A 17417-nucleotide genomic window follows, 5' to 3' on the forward strand; every position below is an offset into this window, starting at 1 on the left:
TTTTTTGACACGGCTATGATCTTACTTTATGGAATAATCAGCGTGCAGATATTTTTTTTACGAGTCAGGTGCGTTATCATTAACTCTTTTACAAAGTTGCTTTTTGTTATTATGGTTCATAATTAACCAAATCAACTTTTGTCATTCAACATGTATTTTATTATTAAATATTTGAATTTATTAAAAGTAAATTATGGAGAGACCCTTAATGTCTTGGCTTTCTGCATGCAAGTGTTAGTTAAATTTTCTAATTTAAATGCTAAAAGTTTAATTTTTTTGCACTTTTAATTATTACTCATTAAAAGTAAGATTAGACATAATAATTATGAGTAAACAATAAGCAACAATGTAAAGGTAATTAAGGTTTTTTTGACTTCACACTCAACATGAGTGTAATTTAAGTTTTGTCTTAAATTTTGGCAAAAGAGAGGCAATATTTTTCTCCTTCTTAATTCCTTAAAATTGACTTAAATTTTCGTAATATTTTGGTCGATTGATATTTAAAATTTTAAAAATATAAACTCGTAAAAATTAATATATAATATATACGAATACGAACATTATATTAAATATATTCAATTCGAAGGCATATAGTTTTCTAGAAAGACTTGAGATAAAAGCAGCTTTGTTTGCGACTGATTTTGGTAAAATAGCGTGAAAGTGAAATTGGAGAAGTGGGCTGGTAATCGAGCCCATTTGCTCCAATAAGATAGAAGTTATTGGGCCGATCATTGATGGGCTGATAGTCGAGCCCATTTACTCCATTCAGCTAAAGAGGCTATTGGGCGATGTTTGCTGGGCTGGTAGTTCAGCCCATTGGTTTAGCTATATATTATTAGTAATTTCTTCTATAGTTAAAGTCAATTGGGGATGTAGCTCAGATGGTAGAGCGCTCGCTTAGCATGCGAGAGGTACGGGGATCGATACCCCGCATCTCCATTAAATTTGCTTTTTATTAATTTAACCTTTATTTTAGCAATTTTCTTAAAAATCCAAAAAAAGAAAAAGACACTTGGTTGGCGACGTGGAACCTCTACACTGGTTGAACATAATCGGCGCCGTAGTCGTCACAGCACCCGATCATTGTTGCCGCGTTTTCCTTCAATTTCACTCGTCCATCAGAACAGACTCCTTAACTAACGACTGCCTTCCTCTGAAATTCTCATTTCCCTACAATCGTCCGTCGCACTCGGTGGCCGATTTACCGCCATTGTAGTGTTTCCGTAGAGCTCGAAGTGTCCTTTGGCGAAGCAAGATCCCCATTCGAGCTATCGCAACGTCGCCGTTTAGAATTGCACTCTTTGATCGTCAAATCCTCGGCTACATCCTGGTGGGCTCCGCATTGTTTCCGATCCGAGTTTCGGCTTTCTAATGGCTTCTTGGCTCAAAGCTGCCGAAGGTTCGATGTTATTCGGTTTCTATTGCATATATGTTCCGTTCTGATCCGAATCGATTTTTCATCAATTTTCAACTCATATCGAAGTATAGCCTTTAATTTTCTACACGGATTTTGGAATTCATCGGATTCGATTTTGACGCGTTCCTGTGTAAGAATTATTGCATAGAAATTTCTCAGAAGTGATTCACTTTTGTCAGGACTGTTTGAAGTCGTAGATCGCAGGGCAAAGCTTGTTGTTAGTGAGTTATCAGAAGAGCAGTCTGATATTCAAACTCCAGGTATGCATCTTGGTTTATGTCATATTTATATGATTTATGCTCATTTCTTTCCATGTTTTTATTTCATTGCTTACTAAAGCTAAAATACTTGGTTAAATCATATTTATATGATTAATTGTTTCACTAAAACAATCTATTGAACTATTTTATGTTTAAAAATTTCGAGTTTTCTGACATCTATAGCTTTATTGCTGTTGTGTGAAGCTTCTAATGGCCAAGGATCTCAAACCAAGAAGACCAAGCCAAAGAAAAAGGTGGGTTAGGCTCACTTATTTTAACAAATACTAACATTATACATTATTATCACATGTTAAGCTTTATTTAAATTTTTGTGAATTTAAATATTTTTTGGCACAGAAGAAACTATCCTCAAATGAGCCTTCTATATCGAAGGACGCTGCAGAAGAACAAACGAGCACATTATCGTCAACGGTAGATCTGGTGGTGGCGCCTGAAAAGGATGGAATTGTTTCTTCCAATGAAGATGACCGCACGGTGACTGCATCTGATAAGTCTACGACTCATGTAAACAAAAGGAAGCCAGACGGTGACGACAATAACGTCCCTGTTTTAGACATTCCATCAACAGATGCCGTAGTAGTTGAAGCAGGAAAACAAATTCCTGATGACATGGAAGCAGCCATTGCTGACGTTGAGGTTATCGCACCAACTTCTAATACCGAACTAAATAACGTGAATGTCTTGGATGTTCACGAGGAACAATTATTGTCTACACCTAATCAAGAAGCCGTGGAGATCAACAAAGAAAATCGAGATGATGCGCAGAGCAATAAATTGGGAAGTGAAGAAACTATCTCGAAGACAGATCGGGACATGTCTGAGTCTGCAACTATGGGGTTCCAGGATAACGATGAAAATCAAACAAAAAATGATTCTAATAAGGTTCAACCGCCAGTCGATCAGAAGCAACAAGAGAATACAGCTGACAAGTCTCCTACGAAAGTGCAGGACCAACTTGAAGAGGTATAATAGTGGTTCTGTAAGTAGTTTCATGTTATTTGTTTTCTTCAGCTTTGATGATTCCTATTTCGACTTCTAGTTTTGTTAAAAGTTCATTTAGTTGGCGTGCAGGCACAAGGGTTACTTAAAACTTCAAACTCCACTGGCGAGTCGAAAGAAGCAAGGCTAGCTCGGGTATGTTCTTGGGCCATGCCCCATTTGTGAACTTTTTTAATCTGTATATGATGAGAATATTACAGATGTAGAATTGAAGAATACGATTTTATCTCAGAACGATTATCATAGAATAGTTCCATTCTTCAATATTTAGACACCGCTATTCAGTGGATGATTGACCATTTTCTTTTCGAGGCATAGGTCTGTGCTGGACTTTCATCACGTCTTCAAGAATACAAGTCTGAAAATGCACAGTTGGAGGAACTTCTTATTGCAGAGGTGAGAGTCATCACATCTGGTCTTAGTACACTCTATCTTTATTATTTTTCCTTCTTTTCACCTGTTAAGGTTGTCGTCTGACAGAGAGAATTGAGTAGATCATATGACGCTCGCATGAAGAAGTTAGCACAAGATTTATCGGAATCCAAAAGTGAAGTTTCGAGAGTAGAGTCAGGTATGGCTGAAGCTTTGGCTGCAAAGAACTCTGAAATTGAGGCTCTTATTAGTTCCATGGATGCACTTAAAAAGCAAGCTGCCTTATCAGAAGGAAGCCTGATCTCGATGCAGGTTTGTCATACCCACTGTGTATTTATTGTAATGTATTATGAGTTATGACTATAAAAAATACTCACGGTGTATTTTCTGATATTCTTTATGTTAGACTGAAATTGTAACAGTCCAAGCCCACCGCTAGCAGATATTGTTCCCGTTGGACTTTCCCTTTCGGGCTTCCCCTTAAGGTTCTTAAAACACGTATGCTAGGGGGAGGTTTCCACACTGCATGATAGTGAACCGTAAACATTTTGTGAAAGGGATTGATTGGTGTTCTATTTATGACTCTGGTAATGTGGACTCGGTGGCCTCTTTTTCTTTGAATGAGATCAGGAGTGTGGTCTTTGATTGTGATAGGAACAAATCTCCTCGTTCGGAGGGCTTTTCCATAATTGGGATATTGTTAAGGAGGACCTTGATGGGGTTTTAAGGAGTGTTTTTTTGGAAGGAGAATAGTGGACAACACTTGGAATGAAATGTTTGTTTGTATCATCCCTAAAAAAGGTAAGGTTGAGATGGTGAAGGATTTCAAGCCCATCAGCCTCGTTACTAGTGTGTATAAGATTTTGGAAAAAGTGCTTACCATTAGTATGGGTAAAGTTCTCCCTTCTACTATCTCGAAGGCTCAAGGAGCGTTCCTTGTGGGTAGATAGATCCTCGATTAGGACCTTATTGCCAACATAGGCATAGAGAGTGCAGAGACCAGAATCAAGAGGGGATTATCTTTAATATTGACTTGGCAAAAGCATAGACCATGTGGATTAGAATTTCCTTTACAAAGTTCTCGAAAAGAAAAGAAAGGTTTTACAAAGTTCCTGTGATATCCCATATTGGTTAGGGAGGAGAACGAAACACTCTTTATAAGGGTGTGGAAACCTTCCCCTAGCAGACGCGTTTTAAAGCCTTGAGGGGAAGCCCGAAAGGGAAAGCCCAAAGAGGACAATATCTGCTAGCGGTGGGCTTGGGTCGTTACAAATGGTATCAGAGCTACGCACCGGGCGATGTGCCAACGAGGAGGCTGTTCCTCGAAGGGGGTAGACACGAGGCGGTGTGCCAGTAAGGATGCTGGGCCCCGAAGGGGGTGGATTTGGTGGGGGTCCCACATCGATGGGAGAAAGGAACGAGTGCCAACGATGATGCTGGGCCCTGAAGGGGGGTGAATTGTGATATCCCACATTGGTTGGGGAGGAGAACGGAACACCCTTTATAAGGGTGTGGAAACCTTCCCCTAGCATACGCGTTTTAAAGCCTTGAGGGGAAGCCCAAAGAGGACAATATCTGCTAGCGGTGGGTCTGGGTTGTTACAGTTCCTATTTTTTTTCTCCCTCTTTAGAGCTCCGTGTTTGGTTTGTAAAAGACTGGAAAAACTTATGAAGGACTGTCTGTGGGAAGGGGTGCAGGAAGTTCATGTGGTGCATAGTTAATTGGGTGACTATTGGGAAGCCAGTGCACCTAAAAGGGTTGGAGTCAGGGAATTTAAGGGTCCTTGGATAGGCTCTCATGGACGGAGGAAACCTGAATCATTGGTTATGAAATTTTGATTTTACTCCGCATTTTTGGATCTATTTTTCCGATGCGTTTGGGCATAAGTTAGCCCATCATCGAGCTTTTAGTGAGATAATCGAGGAGCTCCTTCTCCATTTGCCATTCTAGGGAACTAGTTTTTTTTTTCTTTTTTTCTTTTTTTCTTTTAAATGGAAACTCGAGTGTGATCTTTGCTGTGGGGTATTTCGGGGAAGAGAAATAGTAGAATTTTTAGAGGGTCGGAGAGGGAGACCAATGATGTATGGTCCCTTGCGAGATTTAATGTCTCGCTTTGGGCACGAGTCTTGTTTTTTTCTTAATTACTCATTAGGTCTTCTTTTGCTTGATTGGAGCCATTTCTTTAGGGTGCTCCCTTTTTTTGGGTTATAATTTTTGTATCTTTCTTTTTTCTCATTGAAGTTGGTCTTGTTTATATGAAATAATCTAATTTATGTGATTTTTATGCCCTTATAATTTTCTCATGCAATGGAAAATCCAACTTGCCTTACATTTATTAATGATAATTATAATCTTTGACTACTAACGTTGTTGTCCTTTTGTTCTATTACATGATTTTTACAGGCTAATATGGAGTCAATGATGAGGAATAGAGAACTAACTGAGACTAGGATGATGCAAGTGAGTTAGGTCTTTATTTATTTATTAATAACAACTTCTATATTTCTAATAAAATTCCATTCTTTTACAGGCTCTAAGAGAGGAGCTAGCTTCTGCCGAGCGCAGAGCAGAAGAAGAACGTACTGCGCATAATGCTACGAAGATGGTATATATGCATAAGCCTATTGTGATCCTTTTTTCGTGTTTGTGCGGTGTGTCTGTTTTGTCCAATTGTCTTCAAATAGATGATCATCGGTGTCTACAGGCTTTCATGGAAAGAGAAATGGAACTGGAACATAGAGCCGTGGAAGCAGCATCAGCTCTTGCAAGGATCCAGGTAAAGCATGAAGCCGTCAAGCTGGACTTATAGCTTGTAGTCACGTGTATAATGATTAGATCTCTCTATAACCCGAACCGGGACTTTGTCCTTTAGTCAACCTTAATTTGTATGTTTCATTGCATGCGATTATCTCTTCCATTTTTTCAGAGAATAGCAGATGAGCGGACATCGAAAGCAACAGAGCTTGAGCAAAAGGTAGCGCTTCTTGAGGTAAGATACATATCATTGTTAATATAATTTTCAAGTATACATTTGCACTTCTTAGTTGAACAGACATTTCTTCATATAATTAATAAGTCTCTTCCTTTAGGTTGAATGTTCTTCTTTGAACCAAGAACTGCAAGATCTGGAAGTTCGTGCTCGCCGTGGACACAAGAAGTCGCCTGAAGAGGCAAATCAATTGATTCAGGTAAATATTGTCTAACGCTGAAGCTGGTTTTTGAGACTTATATTTCCACTCCATTTTCTCTTCATTCATAATATCTTTTGGGAAAGATATTTCTGACTTATGGGGACGTCTTACAAAATCAGGGGTTAGATCGATACGTAGCTAACTATTCTGACAGAAATATCATCGATGCACCGCATAAATCTCTTATCAAAAGAGAAAAAAAACATATATATTCTTGCAATATCTGTGGTCGTAAGTTTCATTTGTCTAACTCATCATCTATTTCCCCCTTACACTTGGGAACATGAAGATGCAAGCATGGCAAGAAGAAGTGGAGCGTGCCCGACAAGGTCAGAGAGACGCCGAATTGAAACTTTCTTCCATGGAGGCAAGTGTCTAAGGAATGTTGGCAATTTAGCTAATTGAACTAAGCGCAATGCCACTGATCCTTCCCTCTTTATCTTCTCAATTCCAGGCTGAAGTACAGAAAATGAGAGTTGAAATGGCTGCTATGAAAAGGGATGCTGAACATTATTCACGTCAGGTCCGTAATTTATATCTGTTTGATCAAGAAATCGAGTATATCTTTTGATCAAATATGCTCCATTGTTTAGAATATTACTGTGGTTAGCATAAGCAGATTAGCAGTTATTGTATGCTGTAATTGTTAACGTAGCAAACTCACCTTTTGATTTTTAAACTTTCAAACCTTCTATTTTAACCCTTTTAACTTTGGATTAAAAATCATTTTAGTCTTTGCTATTAATTTTCTAATAAATTATATAGTACAAACCTCACATTGACATAACTTTTATTCATTTACCTAATCCATAAATGCATACATGACTCATTGTACCTTGGAGTGTTTATATATATATATATATATATATATATATATATATATATATTTCGAAGTCCAATTATTCAAAAAAAAAAAAAAAAAATCTATTATTCTTTGGAAAAATTTACTTTTTGATATTTGAGGATTGACTAGGTTGCATCTGGATTTATTTATTTATTATTATTATTATTATTATTTTTTTTTTTTTTATCTTTTTTGTTCACTTTCGACTTGCGAAATCATCAACTCACTGATTATAGTTTCAAATGACCAGGAGCACATGGAGCTTGAGAAGCGTTATCGTGAACTCACTGATCTATTGGTAACGAGTTTAATTGCTCATGCACATTATTTTGCTTATATATGAAAATTTGTATGAAAATTATTGAGTCTTATATATGAAAATTTATCTTTATGACAGTACTACAAGCAAACGCAGTTGGAGGCTATGGCTAGTGAAAAAGCGGCTGCTGAGTTTCAACTGGAGAAGGAAATAAACCGCGCCCAAGAGGCACAGGTCCGCCTTTCATTGCTCTATTCCTTTTGGCTAATATCTGCCTCCCTTCCCTATTCATTTTTAGTATAATTTATTAAACGAATTAACTTTATTTTTCATTGTTCGTTTCGTTTATTAAACCAGAAACCTTATTTAGATTATAACTTGGTTGCCTTATTGAAAAGGTAGAGGTAGAAAGAACTCGAGCCTCCCGTCGAGCTTCTGCAACTTGGGAAGAAGATGCCGAAATCAAATCTCTCGAGTACGTTCCTTGCCTTAAATCTTTGTAACCCATTAAATACTTGAGTCATTACCAAAAAAAAAAAAAAAAAAGTTAGGTTCTGTACATAAACTGTCATCAGGTTCTTGACGATATAAAATTATTTTTAGATACTTACCAAGTAATGGTTTCAGGCCCCTCCCGTTGCATCACCGATACATGGCCGGGACGAGCATACAGGTAAATCTCCTATCCGTTGCAATGCTTACTCTTCCTTCACTTGGGCTTTATCGTTACCATTCAACTTGGGACGTGCAGTTGCAAAAAGCAGCCAAACTATTAGATTCTGGAGCAGTCAGGGCAACAAGATTTCTCTGGCGGTATCCCACTGCAAGACTTTTACTTCTATTTTATTTGGTGAGATTTTCTTTTTCCCTTTGTCTAAAAAATATGTCAAGTTTATTAACAGAATCCGAGTGTAACCGTGAAAATGTATTCTCAGGTATTTGTACACCTTTTTATGATGTATCTACTGCACCGTTTACAGGTACGTTCGTTTAGCTCGTTGTCTGCATATATCTGCATCTTAGTGACTGGAACTTAAGCATATGTTAGTAATTGGTTCGATAAGTTGTTACGGTAGTTTGTTATAGATCGAGGGAAAGGATGGAAGTGGACAAAAATCTCGAGAGGGAGAAGGTCTAACAACCTCGAATTACTTGAGAAGTTGTATTTAACATAAAAACGTGTCGAGTTTTTTTTGCAGGCTCAAGCGGATACATTTGCTGCTAGAGAAGTTGCAGAGTCCATGGGGCTAGCCAACTCTAATTTACCCTGAGATTCTTGAACTGCATCTCCAACTCCTACACAAGCAGGCAAATGACAATAGATTGATGCGAAGATACGATAGCTCAACTGAAAAGTCGATACTCGGGTTTTGTTCTTCTATTGTCTAACTGCATAATGAATTATTTATTTCATAGAAGGAAAAAAGAAAATCTCAAGAGGCTATCAATTTAGAATGACTGAGTATCCCTGGATATAGATGAACGACGTCGTATCTCATGCTGGCCCTAAGCATTGATACTGTCACTGATGTTTTTTTTTTTCTTTTTAATTGTTTACCTTAATGATAGCTTAATTTTTTTGTACGTTTTTAATGAAGGTACGGGTTTTGCTAAATATCCATTTAATGTTGAATATTGTATAGAAAAATGTTCTTTTAAGGATATTTGGCTGATTTATGGAGTTGAAAGTTTATAGGTCTGGATTTGTATTAATTTTAGGTTAGAAAAAACTCAATTATTTTTATAAGAGTTATAGAAGCATTTAACTTCAAATGTATTTTGACCATCCGAATCCGAATTGATGTAACGTACAAGACTAGCTATCCATTAATTTGACATAAATAACCTTAGTATAGTTTAGTAAATAAAACAACGTTTACATAATACACCAAACGAAAATAAGACAATTTTTATGTTTGATGGTCTTAGTCTAAGAGAAGCCTTATTTAGTAGTGACAGACTGGCTTCTCGCTAAAGAGATCAACAAACTCTATTGTGCATTAAACATGTCTTTAAAATTACTTGCTCATCCACCGTCTGCCTGTCCCCTGTAGACTTTGGCGGAAGTGGGTTTATTTATTGGGTTTATTTATTGGGTTTACTTGCAAGCGTTACAATATTCAAAGCATTGGAGCATGTTGAGTACCCAAATTCTCATCATTACTACTTTTGTAAGTATCTAGATCAACGTGAGTTTCTTTGTAACGCTGGCTCAAATATGTCTTGCATAAAATTGGAGGAAACCTGACAATAAAAATAAATAATAATAGGAAAGAAAAACTTAAGTTAGTATAGAATATCATTTTTGTGCATCCAACAAGTGTCTTAGTAGCTTCCAAGTGTGAGTGACAAAGAAGCATATGAGTGTAAATTGGTAAAGTCAAAGCCTTGAAAGGAAAAAAGAAAGGCATGAAATGGCAATGTAAAGTAAAGCAAACTCATTAACTCATTAGCAACACTATGAAAGTAACAGAGACAATGAAAGGAAATGAGGTAAAAAAAACAAGAGGAAAAGCAAACAAGGTTTGTATATCTATAATGAATCTCATGCGTCACGTACATATTTGGTAAACAAAATAAAAGTTTATAATCAACATATACTTACTTGGGAGGGTTTTCGTCTGACTTGCAGGTTGGCAAACACTCGACAAGACAATCATGACTAGGTTCCACAAAATATGCAATCTGTTTACATGAAAATAATAAATTTACTATGCAACAATTTTTTTTTTTTCTTTTTGTATGTTTGTAAATAGAGAGATCAATGAAGAATATTGCGACTCGATGTTTATAATGTTCATAATGTTCGTGGATAACACAGTGATAGAGTAAGCTACGAGGCTTACAGAATATCTATCTTGACCATTCCCCAGAACTCTATGTAATGTGGACCTGAGATCAAATACAGAAAGAAAAAATGTTAAGAACTTAGAACTATGTCACAACCAAAATAAATTAATAAAACAAAGAACTAGTGAAGTATGTTAACTGATTGATCTTGTTTACTGTTTATGTTATAGTATATGATGCAAATAAATTCCTTATGAATGCCACAAACGATATTGTCATTCAAGATTCTTGAAGGCAGATGAGAACGCAAACAATTCATTATTGCAAATTGAAGAAAATTTGAAACATACAAGTTCATAAAAGACTAGAAATATCATATTTAAACATGAATAGTCCCTTCACATATCCATTAAAAATGTCGGTGACGGTTTTTGCATAAATAGATAAACGAGGAGAAGGTTAAAAACAGCACGGGTAAGGATGAAATCTCGATTCACCATGTCTCGTGATCTCAATAGGAATATATCTCACCTGAATACGCAGTTGCTCCAGCGCTCCAGCATGTCTCCAAGATTCACCACAAAAGCTCTGTTAAAAACCAAAGAGACTGAAATCAAGATGCCAGAAGACAATCTTTTGTTTACTCTTTCTCAAATAGCTTCCTTCTCTATTATTATCATTTGTTCAAGTCTTAGATCATGAGTAACATAATGCGCACTGAAGGAATCTGTGTTTTCAAACTTTAAATGCAAACTGGTTCCTAATTCCTCCATAAAACTCACCCTTTGAGCGGTGCTACATATTCCCATATTTGAGGTTTAGCCTCTTTATCCTTGCAAATCTGTACTCATTCTGAACACTTCAAATAGTAATCAAATAATATGATATGCCGATAATGGTTAAAAAGCATCGTGTGCCTAGCAAATCTGTACTCATTCCGAACACTTTAATCGTAATCAAATAATATGATATGCTGATAATGGTTAAAAAGCATCATGTGCCTTATTCCGAACACTTCAAATCGTAATTAAATAATATGATATGCTGATAATGGTTAAAAAGCATCATGTGCCTTATTCCGAACACTTTAAAAAAAGCATCGTGTGCACAACTGAATTCTTACTTGGAGACCAAAGTTCTCGTCTGTCGCCAAGAGTGTGATTAAACCATAGTCTGTATGAGCGCCAGCTCCAAATATTCCTTTCGCAGGTTCAGAAATTTGGCCTGATGCACAAAGAGGACTATTCTATTATTTCTATAGCCAACGGACACCACAGGGCCAAAAATGAAGAAACAAAAAGCGTTTATATCCCACCTTCATAGTGTAATAGACGCAACACTGCAATCGGCTCGCCGAGCATTTCTGAGTTGTCAAAAAAGTCATTCTCAAGACCAAGTGCAAGAGCAATGAGTCTTGCAATTGCTCTTGCAACCTCTCTGATTTCACATTTTAAAAAACATATATACACATAAAGGCAAATATTAACAAACTAAGAACTGGATTGTTAAAATGCAAGTTACATAATAATTGATAACAAGAAGCCAATTAGATAAACAGGATATGGAACTAGAATATAAAAATAGGAGAAGGATTGACAGAACTCTTTTCACCAGTGACGAAACAATTTGCAGACTCGTAGAAAAAACAATTTGCAGACTCGTAGAAAAAACGATTCTATCACCGTTCACCCAAACAAGCAAACAAACTTTGTATGGCCGGCATAAAAACTAAATAATGATTTGTAAGATGAAGATCTATCAAAACAAATTTGTAGAATCACTGGAACCAGAACATACAGTGCTTCTCTATGAAACTTCTCCATGATCTTCCTCCAGCCAGGTAACAAATCTAAAAGATGTTGCGCAAAATGTCATGCTAGGTTGCTAATGCAACAATAAGTAATTTAATGATTTACCTTCTGCAGGCCAAATATTTGGACCATAAAATGGCATTTCTCCACCTGAATCATCTCCAGGAATTTTTTCCTCAATTCCTATGTAATACCCCTCTTTGTAATCTCCTACTAAATCGACAGCAGTATCAATATACAATGGAGAATATTGAACTCCCGTCATTCAAAGAAGATACATGGAATTGCACGAAGTATACCTCGTATTTGATTATCAGGATCAAGCAGTTCGTCGAGAATAGGTGTGTAGCCTCTATGCTTCTCGTTTCTCAGAAGCTTCATTTTATCACTCAGTGGCAGACTAAAAAGCCTTTTGCTCTGAGCAAAAACCTCGTCCATGAATTCCTCCGGTATTCCATGATTCACAGCGTAAAAGAATCCGGTATCCAAACAGGCCTGCATGAATCAAAAACTTCTTCAATCACCAACCAGAGTTCCAATTCGATTTCTTTACACAAACACAAAACGAAAATCGAAAACACAAACACAAAACGAGAATCGAAAATCAACTAATATTATCATCAAATTGTAGACAACCTGTTTAAGTAACGAAACCGAAAGATGAATATCTGAACTCGAAAGGTCGATACAATTGAGAGCTGAGAATATCGGATTCGGATCGTTTACGGTCCGATTTTCCATGGTCACCGATAGATTTGACAACAAGTAAACAGATAGCTCTTATGCACAACAAAATCGAACAAAACACCATCAAAATCGGCGAAAAGAACGATTCGTATTAAACAGAGCAAAAAGTTAAAAAAGAATAAACAAATCAATCACTGTAATCGGTAATTGCGGGACATGCTTATGATTACACAATTGGAATGAAACATACGGAATCTCTAGGCACTTATAAGCAATTTCAGTGCATCATGAATCTGTGGCATTGGCACTGAAGAAAATGGATGCATTTGGCGGTGAAGATGAACAGTCCGTGCCAAATTTCATGTTCGAGTAACGAACTGTACTAACTTCAAGAATATTTACTTTTATAAAAAAAAAAAAAAAAAAAAAAAAAAAAGAATCTCTTTTCCATCCATGAAACAAAAGCATAAATAAATAAATACTACTTAAAGGAGAGATAAAGTGTAAAATATATTTTTATATTAAACTTATCACAATTATATTAGGAGCCCATTTGAATAACATCATTTTTAAAAAATAAATATAAAATAATTATCTTTATCTGTCAACCGTGAAATTATGACATAATTTCAATAAATTTGATTTGTTGTAAATAATAATAATAATAAATAAATAAATAAATAAATAAATAAAAATAGCTCGATACTAGTTCAATAAAGTTAAGTCCAATAATTTTATGAGCCAATTTCTATATATTTTAAAAATAAAATATCTCGATATTTTAAAAATAAATGATTATATTTTTTTGGAATAAATTTATTTAGCTTTTATTATAAATATCTTTCTACCCTATTAAAGTTTTTATCCCAGGAGTAAATCATAATAGTATTTTACAGAGTCTCTTAATACTGTCTAAACTAGCTGGACGACTGACTAGCTGATTAATTTAATTATTAAATTAATTGATAAATAATTTATGAAAATCTTATTTATTTATGAGTTTAAATATACCTTCCAAAATAGTAATCCAATAAAAATTCACAAAATTCTTCCATATTTATACAAATATAGAAACTTCTTTTTGAAAATGAAGGAGACTTTTATGAATTAAATTGAATAAAAATGTTTTTTTCCAGTTACGTTTACATCATCGAAAGCTACAACTTTGAAATTATATCGGAAAAAATGTTACTTGCTTATTATTGTTATTATTATACTGGCAATACATATTTTTTAGAATTAAATAAGAATTAACCAACTTATTCGCATGAATTATAACATAAATACTATTTGTATTATATTTTATATAAAATCATTTGTTCTCTTTTATTAAAAAAAATAAAAATCAATTTGATTTGAGAAATATCATTAGTGGTAATTATATTTATATTGTTTTAATCGTGTCTAAATTTTATTAATGACCACCTATGCATCATGCGCCACCTAATTGCATTATTATTATAGGACCAATTGTCAATTGCACTTTTAACTTTATTTATTTTATAAATCATACTTTTACGTTAATTATTTTTTTAAAACACATTTGATAAATTTTAATAACTATTATATACCATATTTAATCAAAATAATAATAAAATTTATCAGAGAAAATAGATTTTTAAAATCTATATATTTATTTGTTATAAATTAAATTTTATAGGTAATACCAAACCTTTATAAGTTGCATAAAAAAATTTAACTTTTTTTTTTAAAAAATCATTATAATATGATATATAATCATTTAGGTTTCTAGAAACTCACAATATAATTTGGGAAAAAAAATGGATAAATAAGAATTTCCTTTACCCTTTTCTTAACTTAATGGTGCCGCCACACTCAATACTATACAAGTCATGATTGACCTTCTTGGCCACTTGATTGTGACACGTTGCTCCACAAACTGACGAACAACTGGCTTTACAAAACAAAATATAAAATAAAATATAAAATAATTAAATTCCTGAAAATAAATCGAAAACAAAACATACCAATAGAATTTATCTAAATTATATACTCAAATTTTATAATTTAAGATATTTTTCCCAAACTTATAAAATCATAATAATTAAGTATCCTAGTAAATTTGTCAATGATATTCATCATTTTTTTTAAATAATCAATTGATCCGTTAATTTTCTTACTTTTAATTTTCGTTATTGGTAACATTTTAAAATAATTTATTTTTGTCCGATCAACTATCAATAGAAGATTGTGACACGTATGCAAAACATATATAATATAGGGTGTTATTTTTTTAATTTAAAAATTAAATTTAAGATGGATTTTTATATTAAAACAATAACATTTATAATTTTGTATAATAGATATAAAATTAAAAATGGAAGATGGTTCACTTTATAGGATATTTCTTTAAATTAAAAAATTAACAGATTAAATGTGTCATTTAAATTAAGTCAAATGAATTGATAAAATTAAAATCTTTTTATGGCTTCTTAAAATATGTTGATACAAAAAATTGAAAGTTAGGAGAAATTCATGGAACATTGTAAAAGAAATTTAGACAGAGACAGAGAAAGGAACCGGTCTGTTCAATTTTCAGCTAATTTCGCGAAGAGCTGCAATCACAATAATTAAGAACCAGACATTACTTGATCGAACGATCCTCGCGATCTACGAAAAAAAGCTCTACCGTCGGATCAAAGTTGAAGAAGGCGATTCCGGCGGTTGACCGGCGATGAGGCACCGACAGAGAGGGCAACAGTTGGCGACGGCGAGCCAAGAGGAAATACAAGATTCGTGGTACACGTGTCCGCAGGGGATTTGTTTTCCGTCCTCATCTGGCCGGAAATCTTCCAAACAAACGGCACAAACATCGGCCACCACCGTCGGCAATTCCGCCACAAGGGAATCCGAAGCGCTGATCTGACAGCAACCGAAGTCGTCGGCGCCGGACAGAACCATGTCGAGGTCAAACAGAAATTCAATTGGATAGGCCACTGCTAAGTTTCGCGTAGTCTCAGCCGACACAGAAACGGCAGCCATTGCAGCGATTGAGAGAATTTGAGAGAGAGAGAAAAAGAGAGAGTGGTTTAGAAACTAAGGGAATGGAGTAGATAGCAGGTTCTATTCGTAACAGATGCCAATTAAAGGCCAATTATTATAAACTATTTTGTCAATTTTATTATCCTATATATAATAAAATTAATAAAAATACATTTAAATTTTACTTTTTTAAACATCTCTAAACTTCGGAAAAAAAAAATAGTAATAATAATAATAATTTTTTAATATCAACAAATTTGGAGATAATCATGAGACTTTGGTAGAAGATTTTTGTTCACATAACTAATTTTTTTTTTTTTTATCCACAATTAAAAGATAATATACATTTTTCGTCAAATCATTAATTAAGAAATTCACATTTTAATCACGAACTTAGACCCACCCAAAAAAACTTAATAGATAGTTGATTGACGGAACCATTGGACAGATACATTTCATTTACTTTTAACTTAACCACATTTCTCTCGTTGTTGATTTTTTTTTTTTTTTTTTTTTTTTTTTTTTTTTTACATTTTTATTTTATCCCATTAAATTTAAAATTTGATTTAGTAATAAAATTAAAGACAATATAGGCCTTGTAGGCTTTTTAAACATTATTTTATAGCTTTGTTATTTGGTTAGAGTTTTTCCTTTTTTGAAATCTAAAATAATTTTTAAAATCTGAAAACAATTATAAAAAAAATATTACTAAATTTTTAAAATTTTTAATAATACTTCTAAGTAGTTTATAAGGTAAACTATTAAAAATAATAATAAATTCGTAAAAAATTTAATAATATCTTTATTTTTTTAATTTAAAAAATATGATTATCTTTAAAAAAGTATTTCTAAAATTTTTAAAGTAGTTTATAGCCCTTTACCTTTTCTAAAATAAAGTTCGATAATATTCTTAAACTTTAAAAAATTTATTACTACTCTTCATTTAAAAAAAATAAAAAAATACCTTATAGTTAGTATTATGTCTAAAAAATACTCATAAAATTTTTAAAACAAGATTAATATCCTCTGTATTTATAAAAAAATAAAAAAAATTACCGTCAATATGTAGGTGAAGATCGTCATCGATATTTCATAGATTATTTCTAATTTTTAATGTTATTTTTAAAATTTTATGAGTATTTTTAAAATGGGTTAGCTAAGAAAAATGATTAGACATTTGTGAGGTGTCCTTTTTTAAATCATATGACAAACTTTATTAATTTATATTTTTTTACTCGTGTGCTATGTTTTTCCTTATTATATAATTTCTCTCTCTTCCTTTCCCATGCTTCTATTTGGTTGAACCTACCACTGCATCCACCGCCACTCCAAAGTAATTAAATTACAAATTTAATTATTAAAATTTCTTTTATTTTTATAACTTTTTAATTTATAAATAGAGTAATTAAACTTTTAAAAATTTTAAAATTTATAAATTTAATCATTAATAATTTACAATTTTATTGAACATAAAATTTAAATGTATATCTTATAAAATTATTAATTTTTAAACAATTTAAATTTGTCAAAAACTCAAAATTAAAAATAAAAAAATGTGTAGATATTATTTAAAATTTCAATTAGTAAACTTTTAATTTACATGAAAAGTTCAAGATTAAAATTAATCTCTTGAGTGAAATACGAAGGTAAAAAAGTAGTTTGGATTTCATTTCACTTTATTTTTAAAGATAATATATAATTTTCCACTTTACTTTTTTATATATACAAAAGAAATATAGTGATAATTACTATTTATAAATTAA

General features: G+C 33.4%; 3 protein-coding genes and 1 non-coding gene across 10 annotated transcripts; 2 read left to right on the forward strand and 2 right to left on the reverse strand.

The window, feature by feature from the left end:
* The first annotated feature begins 866 nt into the window (after positions 1 to 866).
* On the forward strand, positions 867 to 939 carry TRNAA-AGC (transfer RNA alanine (anticodon AGC)). The gene has a single exon. It is a non-coding gene; the product is annotated as a tRNA-Ala (tRNA).
* Positions 940 to 1063: 124 nt separating this feature from the next.
* Positions 1064 to 8978, forward strand: LOC111805251 (golgin Putative 1). Of its 3 annotated transcripts, none has more exons than XM_023690228.2 (21): positions 1067 to 1399; positions 1597 to 1677; positions 1882 to 1931; positions 2038 to 2661; positions 2770 to 2832; positions 3016 to 3093; positions 3178 to 3381; positions 5473 to 5529; positions 5600 to 5674; positions 5774 to 5845; positions 5996 to 6058; positions 6159 to 6257; positions 6550 to 6627; positions 6715 to 6783; positions 7355 to 7402; positions 7502 to 7597; positions 7762 to 7838; positions 7991 to 8036; positions 8115 to 8213; positions 8299 to 8343; positions 8563 to 8978. In XM_023690228.2, exons 1-21 carry the CDS (start codon positions 1372 to 1374, stop codon positions 8632 to 8634), a joined length of 2124 nt encoding a protein of 707 aa, XP_023545996.2. In that variant the 5' UTR covers positions 1067 to 1371; the 3' UTR covers positions 8635 to 8978. The 3 variants fall into 3 exon arrangements, 2 of the variants coding, with proteins under 2 accessions (XP_023545996.2, XP_023545995.2); XM_023690227.2 differs by having other exon boundaries at positions 1068 to 1399; positions 2035 to 2661; XR_002816636.2 differs by lacking the exons at positions 8299 to 8343; positions 8563 to 8978 and having other exon boundaries at positions 1064 to 1399; positions 2035 to 2661; positions 7766 to 7838; positions 8115 to 8141.
* Positions 8979 to 9161: 183 nt separating this feature from the next.
* Positions 9162 to 13056, reverse strand: LOC111805252 (azadirone synthase LFS). Of its 5 annotated transcripts, XM_023690230.2 has the most exons (12): positions 12902 to 13052; positions 12601 to 12743; positions 12264 to 12459; positions 12070 to 12177; positions 11951 to 12002; positions 11469 to 11590; positions 11277 to 11377; positions 10936 to 10994; positions 10685 to 10741; positions 10210 to 10255; positions 9969 to 10048; positions 9162 to 9607 (listed from the first exon to the last, which is right to left on the reverse strand). In XM_023690230.2, the coding sequence occupies exons 2-12, from the start codon at positions 12703 to 12705 to the stop codon at positions 9484 to 9486; spliced, it is 1050 nt and encodes a 349-aa protein (XP_023545998.2). In that variant the 5' UTR covers positions 12706 to 12743; positions 12902 to 13052; the 3' UTR covers positions 9162 to 9483. The 5 variants fall into 5 exon arrangements, with proteins under 5 accessions (XP_023545998.2, XP_023546000.2, XP_023545997.2 ...); XM_023690232.2 differs by lacking the exon at positions 12601 to 12743 and having other exon boundaries at positions 12902 to 13056; XM_023690229.2 differs by having other exon boundaries at positions 12601 to 13035.
* A 2241-nt stretch (positions 13057 to 15297) lies between these two features.
* LOC111804844 (E3 ubiquitin-protein ligase RING1-like) lies at positions 15298 to 15654 on the reverse strand. The gene has a single exon (XM_023689641.2). It carries the CDS (start codon positions 15652 to 15654, stop codon positions 15298 to 15300), a length of 357 nt encoding a protein of 118 aa, XP_023545409.2.
* Positions 15655 to 17417: the final 1763 nt, after the last annotated feature.

The sequence above is a fragment of the Cucurbita pepo genome, chromosome 11 (genome assembly GCF_057944985.1).
Source record: "Cucurbita pepo subsp. pepo isolate OVF chromosome 11, ASM5794498v1, whole genome shotgun sequence".
Classification (NCBI taxonomy): domain Eukaryota; kingdom Viridiplantae; phylum Streptophyta; class Magnoliopsida; order Cucurbitales; family Cucurbitaceae; genus Cucurbita; species Cucurbita pepo.